General features: G+C 32.2%; 3 protein-coding genes across 5 annotated transcripts; 2 read left to right on the forward strand and 1 right to left on the reverse strand.

The window, feature by feature from the left end:
• Window positions 1–154: 154 nt before the first annotated feature.
• LOC126776494 (pseudouridylate synthase 1 homolog) lies at window positions 155–5,194 on the forward strand. Of its 3 annotated transcripts, none has more exons than XM_050499061.1 (7): window positions 155–339; window positions 528–786; window positions 1,457–1,623; window positions 2,038–2,311; window positions 2,631–2,730; window positions 3,107–3,262; window positions 4,475–5,194. In XM_050499061.1, exons 1-7 carry the CDS (start codon window positions 261–263, stop codon window positions 4,979–4,981), a joined length of 1,542 nt encoding a protein of 513 aa, XP_050355018.1. In that variant the 5' UTR covers window positions 155–260; the 3' UTR covers window positions 4,982–5,194. The 3 variants fall into 3 exon arrangements, with proteins under 3 accessions (XP_050355018.1, XP_050355019.1, XP_050355020.1); XM_050499062.1 differs by having other exon boundaries at window positions 161–258; XM_050499063.1 differs by having other exon boundaries at window positions 267–392.
• A 1,123-nt stretch (window positions 5,195–6,317) lies between these two features.
• LOC126776477 (DNA replication licensing factor Mcm2) lies at window positions 6,318–17,395 on the forward strand. The gene is made up of 15 exons (XM_050499025.1): window positions 6,318–6,447; window positions 6,574–6,737; window positions 7,271–7,437; window positions 7,929–8,118; window positions 8,405–8,897; window positions 9,513–9,716; window positions 10,104–10,335; window positions 10,913–11,004; window positions 12,484–12,569; window positions 12,764–12,931; window positions 13,686–13,847; window positions 14,428–14,578; window positions 15,490–15,589; window positions 15,978–16,117; window positions 16,660–17,395. The coding sequence occupies exons 1-15, from the start codon at window positions 6,445–6,447 to the stop codon at window positions 16,945–16,947; spliced, it is 2,640 nt and encodes an 879-aa protein (XP_050354982.1). The 5' UTR covers window positions 6,318–6,444; the 3' UTR covers window positions 16,948–17,395.
• Window positions 17,396–17,416: 21 nt separating this feature from the next.
• LOC126776535 (zinc finger CCHC domain-containing protein 10) lies at window positions 17,417–19,896 on the reverse strand. Its single transcript, XM_050499130.1, has 3 exons — window positions 19,639–19,896; window positions 19,399–19,566; window positions 17,417–18,764 (listed from the first exon to the last, which is right to left on the reverse strand). The coding sequence occupies exons 1-3, from the start codon at window positions 19,680–19,682 to the stop codon at window positions 18,572–18,574; spliced, it is 405 nt and encodes a 134-aa protein (XP_050355087.1). The 5' UTR covers window positions 19,683–19,896; the 3' UTR covers window positions 17,417–18,571.
• Window positions 19,897–20,546: the final 650 nt, after the last annotated feature.

Consider the following 20,546-nt stretch of genomic DNA (forward strand, 5'->3'; position numbering starts at 1 on the left):
TAATAAATAATCAATATAAAATATAAATGTATAACATTTATATAATATTATTTTAAGTATTACTAATAATTGCAATATTTTTTCGGCTCTTTTTGCATGTATCTACATTGAATATAATAGTTTTTGAAGTGAGGTGTCAATCTCTCATTTAGTCAAATGTCATTACTTGTCAACCTGAGATGGCGTAGTATATAAACTTGCTTATACAAAAATATTGTGGATTTTTCAGTCATTACAAATATATACTTAATTTTTTAGGTATGTCAGTTCGTTTACTTCAATTATTTGTTACTTCTTTGAGACCGAATCTACCGAGACCTTCAAATATAGTAAGATCAGGTACAACTTGTTACAAAAATTCACGTGTTTTTAGGCAGCGTTCTTCGAATTTGGTTATTATTTTATTTTTATGCAGGTTTATTTTATTTAAGCCTTAATTTATGTACCCAAATTCACTCAATTTTATTTTGTTTTAATGTTATATAATATTAAATATGACTTTCATCAATTAAGCTTTCTTAAAACAGGTGTACATATAAGATTAATAACAGGGATGAACGCAATGGAACCGTTGGAAGCCAAAGACAATGAGATAGTTCAAAGCAAAAATCATACGCGTTACAAACGCCGTTTTTTAAAACGGCAATGGGAAACCAGCAAAAAGGAAACTGAGTCTGGTGAAAGTGACGAAAAGAAATTATGCGATAAACCATTTGAGAGGATTAAGAAGAAGAAAATGGCTGTGCTGTTAGGTTATTGTGGGGTAGACTACTATGGCATGCAAAGGTAAGTTATACAATTTATTATAATCTATTTCAATGGCAGAGATTAATAAACCTTAAATGTATAATACCTATATATATATAACAAAGCAATTTGGCAACTCCTTTCTTTGTCGCACTTCCAAAAAATGGAATTCCTTACCAGCTCACGTGTTCCCCTCCTCTTACAACCCGGGTTCCTTCAAACGAGGCGTGAAGAGGCATCTTGCGGGCCGGCAAGGCGAAGGCGGCTAGTGCAGAACGTTTTTCCCGTCTGTACTGGCCGTCGTCGCGTTTGGACTCTACTACCACTTACCATCAGGTGGAGTAGAGTCATTTGCCCTCCCGGCGAATATTATTTACTAAAAATAATTCTTGATTAATATATTTTTATTTTTAATACAAATACTATTACTTTACTAATTATATTCACTTTAATTTTACTTCCAAAGTCTCTGGTAGTGCAACATGCTATTTATTTACAATTTTTTTAGTAGAACCATAAATTAATTTATTATTAATTTCAGACATTAATCAAATATGTTATGTCAATTCGAAGTCAAAGTTATTGTCATAGTTACTCCTGCTATTGGTGTTCAATATAGAACTACTTATATATTTCTAAAATATCATAAATCATTTAAAAGTTTAATTATAGTATACATATAAATCTTAAATAAACTTAATTAAACCAGAAATCCAGGTGTCCCAACCATTGAGGAGGATCTCCTCAAAGCTCTGTATGATGCAAAGTACATTACAGAAGAGGATTTCAATAATCAACAAAATGCACAATTCCAGAGAAGTTCTCGTACAGACAAAGGAGTTTCGGCAGCGAGACAGGTGGTTTCACTTAAGCTACGTTAGTATTAATTGTTGTCAAATTCTTGCTTATTTTCTTTTTTTTCGTTGTTCAAAGTTTTTAATTTCTACTCTTATAAATTTGTATAATTTTGATGTATTTTTATAATTTTTTCTTTGTATTTTAACTTTGGTTTCCCATAGTACGTTTTCATCTACCATTCATTATTATTATATTGCAAGAAATGCAATTTGATTTCATTTCTAAGTTATAAATTATGAATACATAAACAAAAAGTTGTGTATGTTGTAAGCATACTTTTTGTTTATTAACTATATGAATCAAAGAATAGCTTTGATTGTGTAATAAAACCTTTTTACAAAATAAATAATCACCTCGTTGAAAAATATAACATGCTTTTTACAAAATATCTAGCTATATAATATGTACATAACGAAATATTTTAAATTTTAGCTTTAGAAGTGAATATAGACGAAATAAACAACAGATTACCTCAGTGTATAAAAGTGTTTGGTATAAAACGTGCCACAAACAAGTTTAACTCAAAATCAAAATGCAATGCAAGGACATATAACTACACTCTTCCCACATATGTCTTTGAACCAAGTTTAAGTAGTGAGCAAGAAAGAAAAAGGTATCGGATTACAGCCGAGAAAATAACAAAAGTTAATGAGGTTCTTGGAGTTTACAAAGGAACGAAGAGTTATCACAATTTCACAGAGAAAAAGTAAATAATTTTTTTTTTATTTTTTTTTAATTACAACAACTTTGCGAGCATGTCAATTTAAAATTTGTTATCTATACTTCTGTGATTGGAAAAGGTCTTATTCTACAATAAACATATTCATTCATCATTATAGCCCATATCAATTTTATAATCTGTTGGGTTATTTGATATGATAACTGGACGTAATTTTAAATGTCGTGTTTCGTCTGCAAAAATCCATGAACACTATTTGTAAATGTAGTTTTTTATAAAAAAAACTGTTTGTATGTTGGGAAAAGATGAGCAAGCTACACACTACAATCATATTAAATTGTTTCAGACATTATCAAGATCCATCGTCCTTAAGATATATGATGAGTTTTGGATTAGAGAGAGTGTTCATTGAGTCTGAAGTAGAATTTGCCGAGTTACTAGTTAAAGTAAGTTTTGTCTATATCTGATGCAATTTAAGTGCAATAAATTGTCGCTTCGACATAAAGTGATAATATATACAAAGTGTCCATCACTCCCATTCTCACAGCCTCTAGTTTTATTTGCACACAAGAGCACACAATATACAATATACCTTCAAGCTATTCAAAACATAGATCAGATACATAGTACATGTTTAACATAGATCTCGATAGAAATTTCCAATTAAATTCTATTTTTAAAATATAAAGATATATAAATAAGATAAAGGTTCTCTCGTTGGTTAAACCACCTAGTTTCCGACTGCAATGTAACATGACAAATCAAAAGTGCCTTTATGAGCCTATTTGAATAAAGAATTATTTGATTTTATATTTTTTTCAGGGTCAGAGTTTCATGTTACATCAGATAAGGAAGATGGTTGGTCTTATGATAGCGATTGTTAGAGGACAGATTGATATGGGAATGATGGAGAAGGCATTTGGCAAGGATAAAGTTATGATACCAACCGCACCTGGCCTAGGACTCATGCTTGATAAGGTAATATTTTTATTTTTTTCTAATATGCTTTATTTTCGTTTAAAGAGGTTAAAAGCAGTTAATTATTTAAAAATATGTTTATTTTAGAATAACATATAACCTATTCCAACCTCAGAATCAAACTACTCCATGCAGTTTGATTATATTACTCAGTTGTTATTGGAGCTTTTGGAGATTAGCAATCTCCAAAAGTTCCAATAACAACTTCAAATCCATAATAAATATCATAGATTATTCAAGATTTGAACCAAAGCTTTGTTGATTTGTCAAATAAGTATGTATGTAAATATTTTTTTCTGATTTCTTAAAAGCAAAAATAATATATAAATATAGTATACAAATGTACCTAATATGCATATATATGGGATTATCTTAGTATGATATTTGATAGCACACAAGAGGGCATACAAGTGTGTTCGATCTGTGCGAGGATGGCCTTTTAATGTTAAATTCAGTAACATAGTGTAATTAATTACATAGTCAAGATTACAGGCTTACTGCTGCACTTAGAGACATTGAAATGTCAAATCAATACTAAAGAATGCCTTAAGTAACTGTTGAAAGTCTCTGGGTGTGGCGATTAGCGTGATAAGAATACCCATCAAAAACATAAATGTGAAATAAAAGCCAAGTTCAATATTATGGTATGTGCCTTGATTGTTGACTTCAACGACAAAAGAAGTGAGATCTAAATGGGTGCCAAGTTCAATGGTCTGCCCTGAAATTTATTGATAACAACATAAAATATTTTATAACAACTTAAAATATCATTTCTTATAACTTAGGATAATATATTGAAACCTAAGGTCTGATTTGGCTAGTTCTCATATGCAAATTATTATTCAGTACCTACTGAAACAGTCATGGAAGAGCCCCATGTTTGAAAGCTAGTTTCTACCAGCAAGCCAAATTTTCGGAAGAATAAAATAACAGCTTACAGCTTTAGAACTTGCGATGGCTATAACATACATGACATGTTTATGTGAAATACTTTTGAGTTATGAGGGGGTCAAAAGTGGCTCCAAATGGTTTGTGTAATATTACACACTGTGCTGCTCGCCAGTTCTGTTAGCTTGAACTTGGCTTGACACGCTACCGCGTGTCAAGATATATTTTTTTATTGTTTGCTAATTGTTCATACATATCCAGGTAAAATTCAGTTTGTACTCTGTATTTATTAAGTAGTTTGTAAGAATAATTATATATTTTTAGGTTCACTATGAAAAATATGATGCAAAATTCAAAGATAGCCATGAAAGTCTATCCTGGGATGCAGAGGAGGAAGTTGTAGAAAAATTTAAGAGGGAGCAAATATTTCCAAACATTGTTAAAGGTGAGATAGAAGATAATTCAATGGGGTTGTGGCTCGAGAAGATAAAGTCACATTCCTTCGAACCTAGTGATGATATTCCTGATGATAAGAATGTTATAATAAATGGTGATGATGATGACTGTGATGATACAGAAAGTGAAGATGTTAAAAATAACGATGTTGAACATCAAGTTGCAAGTGAAACTAAAAATAGCGATCCAGGAAATATTGATAACGAGGATGGTGAACATGTTATGGATGATGGTGTTATTGAAATTAAATCTAACAAGTTTATTACTGTAACGAGTGATGAGAAAATTAAGAAAACTGAAGATAATTGTGAAAACAATGGTGATAAAGATGTTGTTGATGATGAAATTAGATCCAGTGATAGTGTTGTTCGATAGAATAAAATGCTTAATTACGTGTTTATTAAATATGACAGAGCTACATGTATTTTGATGTACCATTGTTTAAATATTCCGACCCTATAGAGACTAAATATGTAATGTTATTTGTAAGTGAGTAAGTGATGATTGCTCATAAACTAACATTAAATGGTTATTAAATGAATGAAAAGAATAAAAATTATTTTTAAATTGCTGAATAATAAAAAAAAATATAATATTATGTGTATTTAATGATATATTATGAACTTCAAACTGTTCTTGATGAATATATCTTTGTTTCTAATACAACAGTATTTCACTTTATATTATTCTACTTTAATTTCACTTCCTGAGCTCCCATACCAATTTCGCCAATATTCAAAACTCTTTTTTCGATGAAATATACAATGAACATCGAGAAATTATTAAGATCTCGATAAAGAGCACTTGTTAAGTGATTGGAGACGAATGAACTTTAATTATTAAAAAAATATATTAATTAAGTTCTGTCAAATGTTTTTGATATTTTTAAATACTAATTTGCTCATAATCTTCAATATGTAATATTTGCAATAAAGATAGTAATGTCTTATAAAGAGTGATGGTTAAAGTTAACAAAAACTCAAAATATAACACATGTATGTAAGTATAAAAAGAAAAATATATATCATTCCTTATTAATTTATACAAGTCATTCATTCTTTAAGCCACTCATTCAATAACTTCCGTCACTAGTTAAACTCAAATTCCGAAATGACATCAATTCAAGGTCAAAGTTGTTTTTTTTTTTCATTTTGTCATTGGAATAGAATTTAGGCACACCAAAGAAAAGTATTAATATAGAGAAAGGCACACACAAAAATTGTTTCGACTTTCAGCTTTCCTAACATCTTAAGACCTAATCCTTCTTGTTGTAACTTCTAAAATCAAAAAGGGATCGCATTAGAAATTCGTATCTCGAATTTGGAGTAGATAAAGGTTGGTTGCCCCTTTGAAATGGCACCTCAAGTAAGAAAGTCAATGCTCTTGCGTGCACTTTTGAATAATTGTTATTTTATAAGTTTTAATTAAATTTAAAGTTACCACCGGTTCGAAATATAGTTTCTACTGAAGAGAACCGAAAAGAATTTAATTTCCCATATAACTATGGAAAAGAGTCCATAGTTATATGGGAAATTAAACACAATCGTATTAATGTTTATCCTGCATACTAATCAAACGAATGAATTATATCGGTAAAATTATGTACTTGGTAAAAGCTTGCAAATTGGTCCAAGGTGTACTGGAGGCTTAATAAATTCTTACGTGTTAGTTAATCTGTATTTGTATTGTAAGCTGTCAAATTATCTTCGCGCGCTTTTTGACAGTACCAAACTACAAAAACATGTCTCCAGATCTGAATTAACGGAATTTCTTCAATAAAACTAATAGTTATTGATAGAAATTTTTTGTTTATACAAATATTAAGTACTTTAATTACAATGGTTAGTATATATTAATAGTTATTAATTGAAAAACGTGATTTTTATACACAACTTACACAAACTTGTGATTGTGTGATTCTGTCAGTAGTTTCTTATGTTTATTACATTAAGTTTAAATGTGTTTAGAGTTCGCCAACACCTGATACTCCTGATAGAGATGGAGCTCGTTCTCGTATGACATCACCAGCTCGTGAATTTGAAATGTTTGAAGATGAAGGGGCCATTCTGGGTGATAATCCGGAAGAAGAGGAAGAAGATGGAGAGGAGCTTTTTAATGATAATATGGAAGCGTATGTAATATTATACAATAAATTAGCTTAATTCCTCCAACATTATTTATACGTACTAGAAGCGTGTGTCACAGCATACTATATTTTTCAGAAATTCGACCAACTTTATATTTGTACTTCTATTGCACTGTACGTTCCGAATGATGCCAGCTCTATATATTAATATGCTTAACCCTCTGTTTATAATATATTTGTATTATAAAATGTGACGAAAATAATGTGACAAGTGTTTTAGGTAGGTTAAGTAGGTTTAGGTGTTAGAAGAATAACCAAATTCACTTTCAGCATTAATAATAATATTTCTATTTTAATATCTGTATATGTACAACGATATTAATATATTATATAAATAACTTTACCATTGAAGCTCTTTGAAATTTAATCTATAATGTTTCCCTAAATTTCAAATCTAACTAGTAGATCCAGAGGTAAGAGTGTTCAAACAAACAAAATCATAAACATAACATATGTATATAAATAAAAAGAAAAACTTGGTTATTTTACTGTAATATTTCTATGAATTCATGTTCTAGTGACTATCGTCCAATGCCAGCATTGGATAGGTATGATGCTGAAGATCTGGACGATGAAGACTATGAAGCAATGTCTGTCGGAGACCGTGTTGCAGCTGAGCGAGAACTTCAGCGACGAGACAGAGATGAAGGCAGAATGAGGAGAGATGATCGAGATTTGCTTTATGGTTAATTAGTTTTGATTTTTTTAAATCTAAACGTAAATATAATAAAGAACCTCTTAGTCTATTGCCTATATCGAATAAATATTTAAAGTTCCCTTTAATTTTAATAAATAAACAATAATATTTATAATTTATTGACATATAGCTATTTTTGAACAGCTGTTCATGTACAGACATGGTATTTAAAGATAATAGAGATCAGCTATTGGCTATATAGTTATATATGTTTGTATAATTTGTGAAAAAGACTAAAAAAGTTGTTATTTTTAACTTTTTCACAAATACATAAAGAAGAGCTTTGATTCTTTAGATAAAACCAATAATATCACATCAATTCAAGGTTAACGTTGTTTATTTAACTTTAATGAGATGTAACTGGTATTGCAATCAGATATAGTAAGGTAACAATGTTTTACATCAAATTAAAACTAAATTCGGTAAGGTAAAGGTATCATAAACATCACTATTAAATAAGTAAATGTTGTTTTATTCAGATGATTCTGACAATGAAAGTGGAGAGGCTCCTCGTGCAAAGCGTCGCAGAGCTGCAGAGAAGGCTGCTACAGGTTCAGATGAAAAAGTTGAAGAAGGCATTGAGAGTATTGAAAACTTAGAAGACACAAAAGGGTATACTACCAAAGAGTGGGTGTCTATGTTGGGGCCAAGAACTGAGATATCTAACAGGTAAGAAGGAAGATTTACATCCTGACCAAAGCTCTGTGACACCAGTAAGTAAGGGGCACTTGCGGGAAAAAGTTATTATAGTGCCACTTGAAGCAAGTATACATGCTCTGTAAGTCCTTATTTTTACATGATTGGTTGTGGCACAGGTTTGTACCTCTGTCAAATGGCCATTAAGTATCTTCAGCCTGCTTCTGAGAATTACTTGTCAGAAAAACTTCAGGATCTTAGCTAAGCCTTATCACTTAGCCATAATTATAGCCTTGCCTTAAAATTGTGTCTGTTTTAGGTTCAAAAACTTCCTCCGCACATACACAAACAGTAAGGGTCAATTCGTGTACAAAGAAAGAATCCGGCGCATGTGTGAACACAACCAGGCATCGTTCCACGTGGAGTTCGACGTGTTGGCGCGAAGGGAACAAGTGCTTGCTTACTTCCTGCCGGAAGCGCCCTTCCAGATGTTGCAAATCTTCCACGAGGTTGCCAAGGAAATCGTCCTTCAGATATTTCCGAGCTACGAACGCGTGACGTCAGAGATCCACGTCCGCATCGCAGAGTTGCCGCTCATAGAGGAGCTGCGGACATTCCGCAAGCTACACTTAAACCAGTTGGTGAGGACGGTGGGGGTAATCACCGCCACCACGGGCGTCCTCCCGCAACTGTCGGTAGTAAAGTATGATTGTAATCGCTGTGGCTACATCCTGGGGCCATTCGTGCAGTCACAGAACTCCGAGGTGAAGCCGGGTTCCTGTCCAGAATGTCAAAGCGCTGGTCCCTTTATGGTGAGTGATACAGGAGTTTGTATGCATACCGACAACCAATTAGTTTTAAGGAATGTAGAAGAAGGGTTAATATGTAGTTAAATGATGGTGTGACAGTAGACTGCTATCCCACACAGTTTCCGTTAATAATGTTAGCCGTGGCCAAAATCAGTCATGCCATCAATACAATGATATAATTAGAAACTAAAATTATGACTTCATTCAAATAGGGATGTAGTCCCATTGTTTATAAGTTACTTTTATTTGTTACCGCATGCACAATACATAACAAAGAATGTCACTAAATTCACAGCCATTGCTCGTGAATTATTTTCTATTTTAGCGTGTAGGCTATCTTGAGATACTGAGGCGTATATTATTCAGAGACGGATTCAGGTATGAGGCTAGCCAATACTCAAAGACCGAAGAAATAATATATTTTTATTTAAGACACGTCACAATTGTTTGAGTACCCTTTACTGACTGATTGATGTATTATAATAATCTAATAAGAAAGTGTTATGATTTCGTCATCATGCCAAATATGGAGTACAACTAAAAAGGCGATGTGCTGACGGCACACTATCAACCATAGTATGTGTTTATTTTCAAATTTTTATACATTTTATTTTACAGGTGAACATGGAACAAACAGTTTACCGTAACTACCAAAAAGTAACTATACAAGAATCCCCGGGACGGATTCCTGCAGGGCGAATACCAAGGAGCAAGGATTGCATACTGCTGTCCGACCTTTGTGACAGATGCAAACCTGGCGACGAAGTGGACCTCACGGGGATATACACTAATAATTATGATGGCTCTCTCAATACTGAACAGGTAGATTATTTTTAATAATTATTAAATATAATGAAGTAGTGTTCGCCCAGTTGTTGAAAATCTTTTTCGAATTTGCATGTACACTAACATGCAAATATAATACAAACATTGATTTTTTTCTATTTTTTTTATTGAGAATATTAATGCTCTTCAGTAGCTAATAAACTAAAATTAATTAAAAAAAAAACAGTTAAAATCAAAAGAGGAGGAAGAGATACGTAAGAAATGTCTTGTCTTTGCTTATTGAAATATATATATTTTTTATGAAATTTTTAGGCACAATTATTAGGCTTATTTGCCATAAGCAACCAATATTTATATACATTGATCATATTAACATATTAAACATAAACAGACAATTATATAAAACAACTATCAATATTACAGGGTTTCCCAGTTTTTGCAACAGTGATTATTGCAAATTATATAGTCGTGAAAGATTGCAAGCATATAGTGGAATCATTAACAGACGACGATGTTGCCAGTATTGTCAAACTTTCAAAAGATCCCCAGATCGGAGAGAGAATAGTCAAAAGTATTGCTCCATCAATATATGGACATGATTACATCAAACGCGGCTTGGCTCTTGCTTTGTTTGGGGGTGAACCTAAGAATCCTGGTAAGTAATTAAATGTTTAAAAATTATAAATATTGCGACGTTCTACATGATATCTGAAAATGGTGTAGACAAGCTTAGTAACATTAGCAACTGCAGTTAAAGAAAATTTGGCAAGGCAGTGTTATATTATCAAATTTTATAATTTTTTTAATATACACACAGTGACAGCCTTTTTTTGAGGAAAGGGTTTAGAGCTTATTCCACCACGCTGCTCTAACGCGGGTTGGTAGAATACACATGTGACATAATTTCAATGAAATTAGACACATGCAGGTTACCTCACGATGTTTTCCTTCACCGTCAAACACGAGATGAATTATAATCGCAAATTAAGCACATGAAAATTCAGTGGTGCTTGCCCGGGTTTGAACCCACGATCATCGCTTAAGATTCACGCGTTCCAACCACTAGGCCATCTCGGCTTATACACTTTACACACAACACAATGCAATGCATGAAGTTTACCACAACCATTAGTTAGCTAGATATATGTTATGTAGCAGAATTAGAAAATACCTGTAGCCAACTCGGCTCTATACACATTTATAAAAGAATTAATTTTATTATTTTGTTTAAGGCGATAAACATAAACTAAGAGGAGACATCAATGTTTTAATATGCGGTGACCCCGGCACAGCTAAATCACAATTTTTGAAATACACAGAAAAGGTGAGTTCAATATCAATGTACCATGTAGGATGTGGGATTTAGCTGAGAAATATAAACCACTATGTAAGAACATATTCAAAGTGTCGCCAACAATGGTGCTTACGATGTTATATTTACTGGTGGTAGGGCTTTGTGCAAGCTCGTCGGGGTGGTACCAACCCAACTCATCAGATATTCTACCGCTAAACAGCAGTACTTTGTATTGTTGTGTTCCGGTTGGAAGGGTGATTGAGCCAGTTTAATTACAGGCACAAGGGACATAACTTAATTCCCAAGGTTGGTGGCGCATTGGCGAAGTAAGCGATGGTTAACTTACAATGCCAATATCTATGAGCATTGGTGACCACGTACCATCTGGTGGCCCATATGCTCATCCCCCTACCTATTCTATAAAAAATACTTAAAAAATATTTACTAAAACTTATCTTTTCAACCAGCACAAATGATTAATGTTTGGTACAAAAACAAATTTATCGAATAGATGGCACCCACAAAGATGAGCCTGCACAGAGCCCTATGAACGAGTAAATTTTTATACTTAATAATAGTCATAGGAAGATCCTATGTTAGTATATTTATATTTAATATTTTCATATTTCCTTACATGCTGATTATTAAAAGAAACAGGATTATTTTGAAGGTACATAAGTATATTTATATATGTTTAAGTCACATTAGTATATTAAAAGGTGTGCCCATCATAGCATATTTAATAATTTGACGAGCCGGTTGGTTTGGTTGGTGGATGCTTGCCTTTCACGCCGAATGTTGAGTGTTCGATTCCCACCCAGGACAGATATTTGTGTGCATGAACATGTCTGTTTGTCCTGATTCTGGGTGTAATTATCTATATAAGTATGTATTTAAAAAAGAGAAGTAGTATATGTAGTATCAGTTGTCTGGTTTCCATAGTACAAGTTTAATTTGGGATCAGATGGCCGTGTGTGAAAAATGTCCAAAAAAAAAAATTATATAACAAATCACTTGTGACTAAGCACAATGGTTATGTTATCTTGATTGATATGTGACCACAGACCCCAAGGTCCTGGGTTCAATTCCCAGGTCGGGCCAATAAAAAGTTATTGGGTTTTTCCGTCAGAAAATTCTCAGTAGTAGCCCGGAGTCTGGAAGTTGGATGTGTGTACACTCCCGTGCCTCGGAAAGCACAAGTAAAGAGGTTAGTCCTGCGCCTGAACTCTTTCCGGTCGTGTCGGATTGCCGTTCCATTGGATTATAAGAGTTAGGGAACAGAGAGCGCACGCACTTGTGCACTATAATATCTCTAGCGTAGTTGGCTAATCTCTCTTGAGATAGGCCGCCGTGTCCGAAATCGGTCTGGAGGACATTATTATTTATTATATGAAATATTAACTATTACTCATATGAACTAATACTTTCAGTGCTTTTGAAACTATGAGAGCAATTCAATATTTGGCATATGGCACAAAACCTACCACACTAAATTGTATTGTTTTGTAGATTGCACCCCGAGCTATATTCACAACTGGACAAGGCGCCAGTGCCGTTGGTCTCACGGCGTACGTGAGGAAGAGCCCTACTACAAGGTACATTTATTTTTATGGATTATTTATTTTAACAAATGAATGATGAAGTCCTAGTAGATTACAGTCAGGAAGTCAGTTAACGTCGCATAAAATATATTACAAGAGTGTGCAAATCTTATCTTGTCTCCTTACTTGTACCTAGCCTAGGCTTGCACAAAGTAAAATGGTATTATTTTTATATAAATATTTTCCAGGGAATGGACATTAGAAGCAGGAGCGTTAGTTTTGGCAGACCGAGGTGTCTGTCTCATAGATGAGTTCGACAAAATGAATGACCAAGACCGAACTTCCATCCATGAAGCCATGGAACAGCAGTCAATATCTATTTCTAAAGCTGGTATTGTCACATCATTGCATGCTAGGTGAGTTACTATATTTAAAAATAAGAGCCTTGCCAGGTTGGGCAGTTTGAACTTTTTGATATTACGAATGTGTCAACTCTATCTTGCCATTATTAGTTATTTTTGTATAAAAATATCTGGCATGTAGGGCAATATGTCTGGTGTAATATACATAGATCTCGACTAGCCACTGGGCCATCTCAAAGAAACACCTAATACTCCTATTTTCTCTGTAAGATTAATGCTTGTGTTAGTAGTCGGGACAACAATAGCTCAATGGGTCAGAATAATTAAACCTGTGATGTTTACATCCGAGATGGCCTAGTGGTTAGAACGCGTGAATCTTAACCGATGATCGTGGGTTCAAACCCGGGCAAGCACCACTGACTTTTCATGTGCTTAATTTGTGTTTATAATTCATCTCGTGCTTGACAGTGAAGGAAAACATCGTGAGGAAACCTACATGTGTCTAATTTCATTGAAATTATGCCACATGTGTATTCTACCAACCCGCATTGGAGCAGCGTGGTGGAATAAGCTCCAAACCTTCTCCTCAAAAAGGGAGAGGAGGCCTTTGCCCAGCAGTGGGACATTAACAGGCTGTTACTGTTATGTTTACATCACTAGACGACTTATATACCGTCTACCTATGATACTGATAATTGTTTACACTCAGTTTTCGGACATTGTGAAAAAAATCATTCATGAATTACAAGTTATTTTTAATATCCTTAAACCTTATTATTTATAAATTAAGTGCACATTATTATTTTAGATGTTCAATAATAGCAGCGGCTAACCCTATTGGCGGTCGTTACGACGCGTCGCTCACATTTACAGAGAATGTCAATCTCTCCGAGCCTATATTGTCTCGGTTTGACGTTCTCTGTGTAGTCAGGGACGAAGCTGATCCCATGCAAGATGCTCACTTAGCTAAGTAAGTACATCTATTTAGGTGCTGTAATAATTCTGTGTTAAAAGCCTTTATATATTTAATCAGCCTGTAGTCGTGCCACTGCTGAATGGCTGCAATCTATTCTACCAAACTCCTTCAATATACTTAAGCCGCTTTGTGGAATTAATACATTTGTACATATAAATCACCAGAAATGTTTTGCTTCCTCATGTTTTTGTTAAATGAGCATAACATTAATTATAATTACAAATTAACCACATTGAAAGTCAATGGGACATTTTGGTTCCTAAAAATCTAAATATCCACATTTTATATAGTTTATAACAATTGCTAATCTGGTTTGTTATAATAATCATAATGTTTGATACTAGGGCATTGTATATCGTTCGCCTCTGGGTAGTTCATATTGTATTAATCATATTATTTAGAAAAAATTTCACACATATCACAGTGTTACTCTTGATTAAATGAATAATTTTACATAATATATATATATATTGAAATCATTTTATTTCAGTAATTTACAATTTCTATTTAAACTGGTCCATGACATTGAATGAAACTGTGAATATTATTAATTGTTTATAATTTTTGGTATCAGGTTTGTAGTGAGCTCGCACATAAGACATCATCCAACTCAGCGTGGCGCAACTTTAGAAGATACATCAACGGAAAATGACTTTATCCTACCACAAGATCTCTTTAAGAAGTACATTGTGTACGCCAGAGAAAATGTTCATCCAAAATTACAGGTAAACATTTTATAATATTTAGTTTACATAGTAAAATTTAAATCCTTATTCTATATAAGGATTGCTTATCTACTGTCATAAATATCCGACTCAAGATAATGTACTTTTATATAAACACCTTAGATCTTAGAAAATGAAATATGTTGCTGATTCATGTATAAATATACAAATACTATAAATTAAAATACCACATATATTTTATAAAGATATTTGAACTAATAAGCCGATATTTTGTTAAGATAGAAATATTTTTAAGGAGAATATTAGGTATGGCTTAGGCAGCAAGAGAGACTGCTAGACAGTAAACGATGCATGAAGGGAGTAAGTTTTTGAAAATCACTACTTACTAAAAATAAATAAGATTCATTGAAAGAAAGGGTTAAATATCTTGATATTAAATGTCATATCCAAGTGTAAGTATCTACACAATTAACAAGAAAAATAACCAAGTGATTTCTTTGCTAGTTTTTTCTGAGTTTTTTTTTATAGAATAGGAAGGCGGACGAGCATATGGGCCACCTGATGGTAAGTGGTCACCAACGCTCTTAGACATAAGCATTGTAAAAAATGTCAACCATCGCTTACATATCCAATGCGCCACCAACCTTGGGAACTAAGATTTTATGTCCCTTGTGCCTGTAATTACACTGGCTCACTCACCCTTCAAACCGGAACACAACAATATCAAGTATTGCTGTTTTGCGGTAGAATATCTGATGAGTGGGTGGTACCTACCCAGACGAGCTTGCACAAAGCCCTACCACCAGTAAAGTTAACTTGCACTCATAAGTTGCCAGGTAGTTCTATGTTTGTTCAAAAGGATACAATTATAATTGTAATTAAGAATAATTATTATAAATCCATAATATAATAGAAAGGAAATATAAAATAATGTGTATTTTTTCTTTTAGAATATGGACCAAGACAAAGTTGCTAAAATGTATAGCCAGCTACGACAAGAATCCTTGGCAACCGGCAGCTTACCTATCACTGTTCGACATATTGAATCTGGTATGTTATATTAATCATAATGTTTGATATTAAGGCATTGTATATTGTGCGCCTCTGGGTAGTTCATATTGTAATAATCACTATCAATTATTTTATAGCCAAACATTTATTGGTGGGCGAGTTTGTCCTTCCAGTTCTATTTAAAAAAAATCTTATAGTAAAGTGAGATATAACTTTTATTGTTCCTATTTACAATATATACATAGCTTGTTGTAATGCTTGTTGTTGTTCTCTTAACAGTCCAAAAGTAAAAAATCTTAAGGGATAATGCTGATAACAGTCAACTCCTAAACTCATATTAATATAATAAAGGCCAGTTTTTTCAATAAAATATGAATATTCTCAGTGCAGTAAGACTCGACTGATATATATTTCATTTATTCCTCAGTTATCCGGATGAGCGAGGCGCACGCTCGGATGCACTTGCGGAACCAAGTGAACGAGGAAGATGTTAATCTCGCCATCAGGACCATGCTGGAGAGCTTTGTGGATACACAGAAGTACAGCGTCATGCGCGCAATGAGACAGGTAATTTATGAAAAATATAATAAATATATTAATAAAATTGCTTTATATTTTTATGATTTGAGTCATTGAGATAACTTTACGTTCGAATTTAATTGCAACGTTTACATGTAACGGTTAAATGGAATGTTTGTGACGCAAGTCACTTCTGTCACAAGCACTTGAGCATTTTTTTTAATGTAAGTTTTTTTAATAACAGTTATGTAGTTTAAAGAATGATTTGATGTTGATATGGGGATCCTTATGAAACGGAGTTGAGTCTTAGAAAAGGTTTCTTTCTTTATTATCGGGTTATAACACCTAAAGAAGTAACACCATGTTTTTATGTTTATTTATTTTTCACATATATTCCTAAAAATACTGTTTACAATGCTATTTGAGTAATATTATGAATAATAATACACTTCTTTTAAGCATACATATTATTGAAAATGTACATATTCAACAAAGATCATATTAATAATAAAATAAATAAATGTGCAAACTGTTAAAGATATTGAAGAGAATTATTTATATTAATAACTAATAAAATAATTTGATTACAGACATTCCAGAAATATCTATCGTACAAGAAGGATCATAGTGAGCTACTCTACTATATTCTTCGACAACTTACAATGGATCAACTAGCCTATATGAGGGGTCTTCATAATCATTCGCAGTCAACTATTGAAATCTCTGAGCGTGACCTTATTGAGCGAGCAAGACAGATTAACATCTCAGACTTAAAACCCTTCTATGATAGCAGAATATTCAAATTAAACAGCTTCAGCTATGATCAAAAACGTAAAGTCATTATTCACACTCTTCCTGAAGTGCCGACAGTATCATAAAATTAAATCGTTAAACAAATTATTTTTAATTGGTTTTACATTAACTTTCATTTTTGCTTTATTATGATGTTGATCAATCATAAAGAATCTTATTTTTCTTGTCACTTATACAATATTAGGTGTATATTCCCACAGACGACAATATTCACAATTTTTATTTTATACCTATTAACCATAAGTTTTACATTTACATTACTTTTAAAATTTAGTAATATTGCGAATATTTTTCTTTTTATTAAAGATTTTCGAATAGCTTTAGTTTAGCTTTTGGGGCTGAATCAGTTTGAAAGGTATTTGGTTGCTTTTGTATTTTAAGACTTAATTTTTTTGGCTACCAAGTTTTTCAGGTGCATCATTGTCTACATACATATAAATTATATCATTGATCAAGTAGACTTGTATAAAGAAAGTAAACAGATTATAGATTTGTATTTTAATCATTGCAAGTTATTAAGAAATTATATATTAGAAATGTGTCTTCAGTAAAATCTATTTCCTTAATAATATAAGATGACAATTGTTTTAAATTGAAATAATTTTTTATAATTAAGTATATTATTACGTAAAATTCATTTCATTTAATTAAAATTAAGTACAATGACTGCTGATTATAAATATAAATAAACAAATACTATGCGAAGTGCTACAGTCAAAACTATTTATCTGTGATTGTAAAACATGTACTTTTATAAGCTTGTTTTCATAAAATGTGTTAAATATACCCACCTAATTACACACAATTATTGTTAATAGAATATGTGCCTTAAATTTAAGTACAAAGTTGTTAAGTATTCTGTAATGTAACCCATTTGCCGGTTCAAATTAAATTGATTTTTTTTTGTCATTAACTGAATAAAATATGCATTACCTTACTGAAATTGTTTTATTCATATTTAATTCGAATTTCATACTTTGCTAATTAAATAATAACAATTTAACTCCAGAAAACATTTTACATACAGTCTTAATATAAAATAGTAAAATAGAGAAATACTCAATCTACTACAATACGTTACGTTTTTAAAACTACAATAAGAGCATGTTTTTACAGCTTTTAAAACTATGTCTAGAGTCACATTGTTAAAACATTAACACTAAGATCGTAGAATCACACAAATCAATAATCTATATTTTTCTTTAAATAAAATTAAAATGACCTTCATTACCAATAAACAATAAATAGAATAACTTACAACAATTTTTACAAGCCTAATATAATTAAGATAAACTAAGTCATAGATTATTCTTTAACACAAGTCTTAATTGTTTATCAGCAATCAGGTAACAATGAAATAATACAAATAAAAAATAAAAATAAGAAATTCACACCAGTATGATTAATAAGGAATATATAGACAGAAATTTAACTTATCCTATTATTATTATTTTCAATGACCAGCATCATATATTAAACATACTGGCAAACTGGAACTATCCCATTACATTTCAATCAAGAAACAATATATTGAAATATAGATAGAAAAAGAAAATAAAATTAAAAAAAAAAAGATTATAGAGAGAAAGTTTGTTATAAATTATAAATATATTCATTAAAAAAATTGAAAATTAAACTTCAAATGCATAAAAATAAATCTAAATGAGAAAATTCCAACAAAGACACAACTTAACAGTCGCTACATGACTCGGATCCGCTGCTGCTGCTGTCGCTCTCAGAGTCGCTGCTGCTGTCGCTGTTTGAGGAGCTTGAGCTACCTGAAGACGATTCTGAAGAACTGCCAGATGAGCTGCTATCGGAACAGTCCGAGCAATCTGAGTTTGTGCGCTTCTTTTTGTTTGGTATCTTGCACTTTCCATTGCTGAAACAATAAGCATGGTTTAATCAATACTGTGGCAAAACTCATGTAATCATTTATAAATAAATTATATTTTCGCACAAACAACAAATAGACGACATTTAAAACAGTGTGTAAGGACAAAAGTCATTGACAATACAATTAATAAATTGTGAGTTTTTATGGTATTACCAATATATTTTTCTTATTACTTTCGCAAGCAATGGTAATTTTACGTTCAAGAAAATTCAACCTTATAAATAACAAAGTTCACTTATGTCATTTCAAAAGTGTATATTACTTCAAATCATTATTATCTAGAAATATTTCATATTCCATAATTATTAACTACCAAAAAAAAATTTTCAGTTGAATTTAAAATTTTTAATAGTTAACTATAAGCTACCCTCAAATATTTATTAAGTATTGTTTTATCATGTTGATACAAATTACCTAGATACCTAAAGGTTTTCTTGCATTTATAATAAAAATGTTGTGATACATATAAAAAGGCTACTTAAGATCTTATTCTCGACAAAATACATGTACAAATTAATATGTATTATTTATAATTATAGATGAAGGTAGTTTTGAAATTGTATTTGGAAAAGAAAACCTTTAATAATATGAATAACAGTAATTTATAACTAAATCTCACCTGCACTCATTCTCTTGCTTGGCTTTCAAATTCTTCTTTAAGATCTGAGACCGAGACGGACGCACTGGTATCTTACGTTTGCCCTTGCATTCGTAGCTCCAGTGTCCATATTCCAGACATTTCTGACAGCGTATCCCTTGGGGAAAAGCAGCCGCCAAAGCTGCTTGCCTGCGAATAATATGTCTTATTAAATCTCATAATCGATATAAAAATAAATATGAAATACAGGAATTTTCTTACTTTTTGCGCTCTGCTTGATGTCTGTTGTAAGTACCCAAAGTCATTTTTCCTTAGATTATGTCAGAAGCTTTGTATTATTTTCAAGTCAAAATCTTTTTAACAATTTTCCAAAATCAAGGGGTATTATGAAGATATGCCCGACTCTTCCTCGATCACAATTAAATCTATTGCGCACACAAATTTGCATCAAGCGTGGCCATAGAAAATTGTCAAACACAAACCTTTGTTAGTGATTGGATTGGTGATACCTGTCAACAAAAATGATTTAAGATAAGAGATGGTTCATAATATCTTCACTAACGTTTTTAGATTGCTAGAATTAAGCTAGACCCAGACTTTTGACAGTTAATTTGACCCTAACATGTCATGTAAATTATAACATAACTCATAATATTATAAAAGTAAATATTATAAAAATGTCTGTACATAGTTTACTATGGAATGTAAAAATATTTAAGTAAAAAAATGCTATATATTTTTTTTCTTAAACTATTTATTATTATTACGAATCGGCAAGCGCAGCGTAGGGCGCCCTCCAGCCAGGTGGACCGACGACCTTAAGAAGGTGGCGGGCACCTACTGGATGCGGAAGGCGGAGGACAGGGAGCTTTGGCGCACCTTGGGAGAGGCCTATGTTCAGCAGTGGACAACGATTGGCTGTTGATTGATATGATTATTCTACTATAGTATGTAATAACCGTAATACTATGGGGTTACAGTGTCCCTCACGGTCTCATTCGCAGAATCCGTAGTCTGGTATAGCATTTTGGTTCCAGACAGACTTGCGATGAATTATTGAGTTATTGTAGTTTTTTATGTGATAATCAATGGGTGCGCCCGGGAGTAAGATCAACAAATGCGGCTTTAGCTACAAAAAAACAGTAATCTTTTTGAATTAATTTAAATCA

This window comes from Nymphalis io, chromosome 20 (genome assembly GCF_905147045.1).
Source record: "Nymphalis io chromosome 20, ilAglIoxx1.1, whole genome shotgun sequence".
Taxonomy (NCBI): domain Eukaryota; kingdom Metazoa; phylum Arthropoda; class Insecta; order Lepidoptera; family Nymphalidae; genus Nymphalis; species Nymphalis io.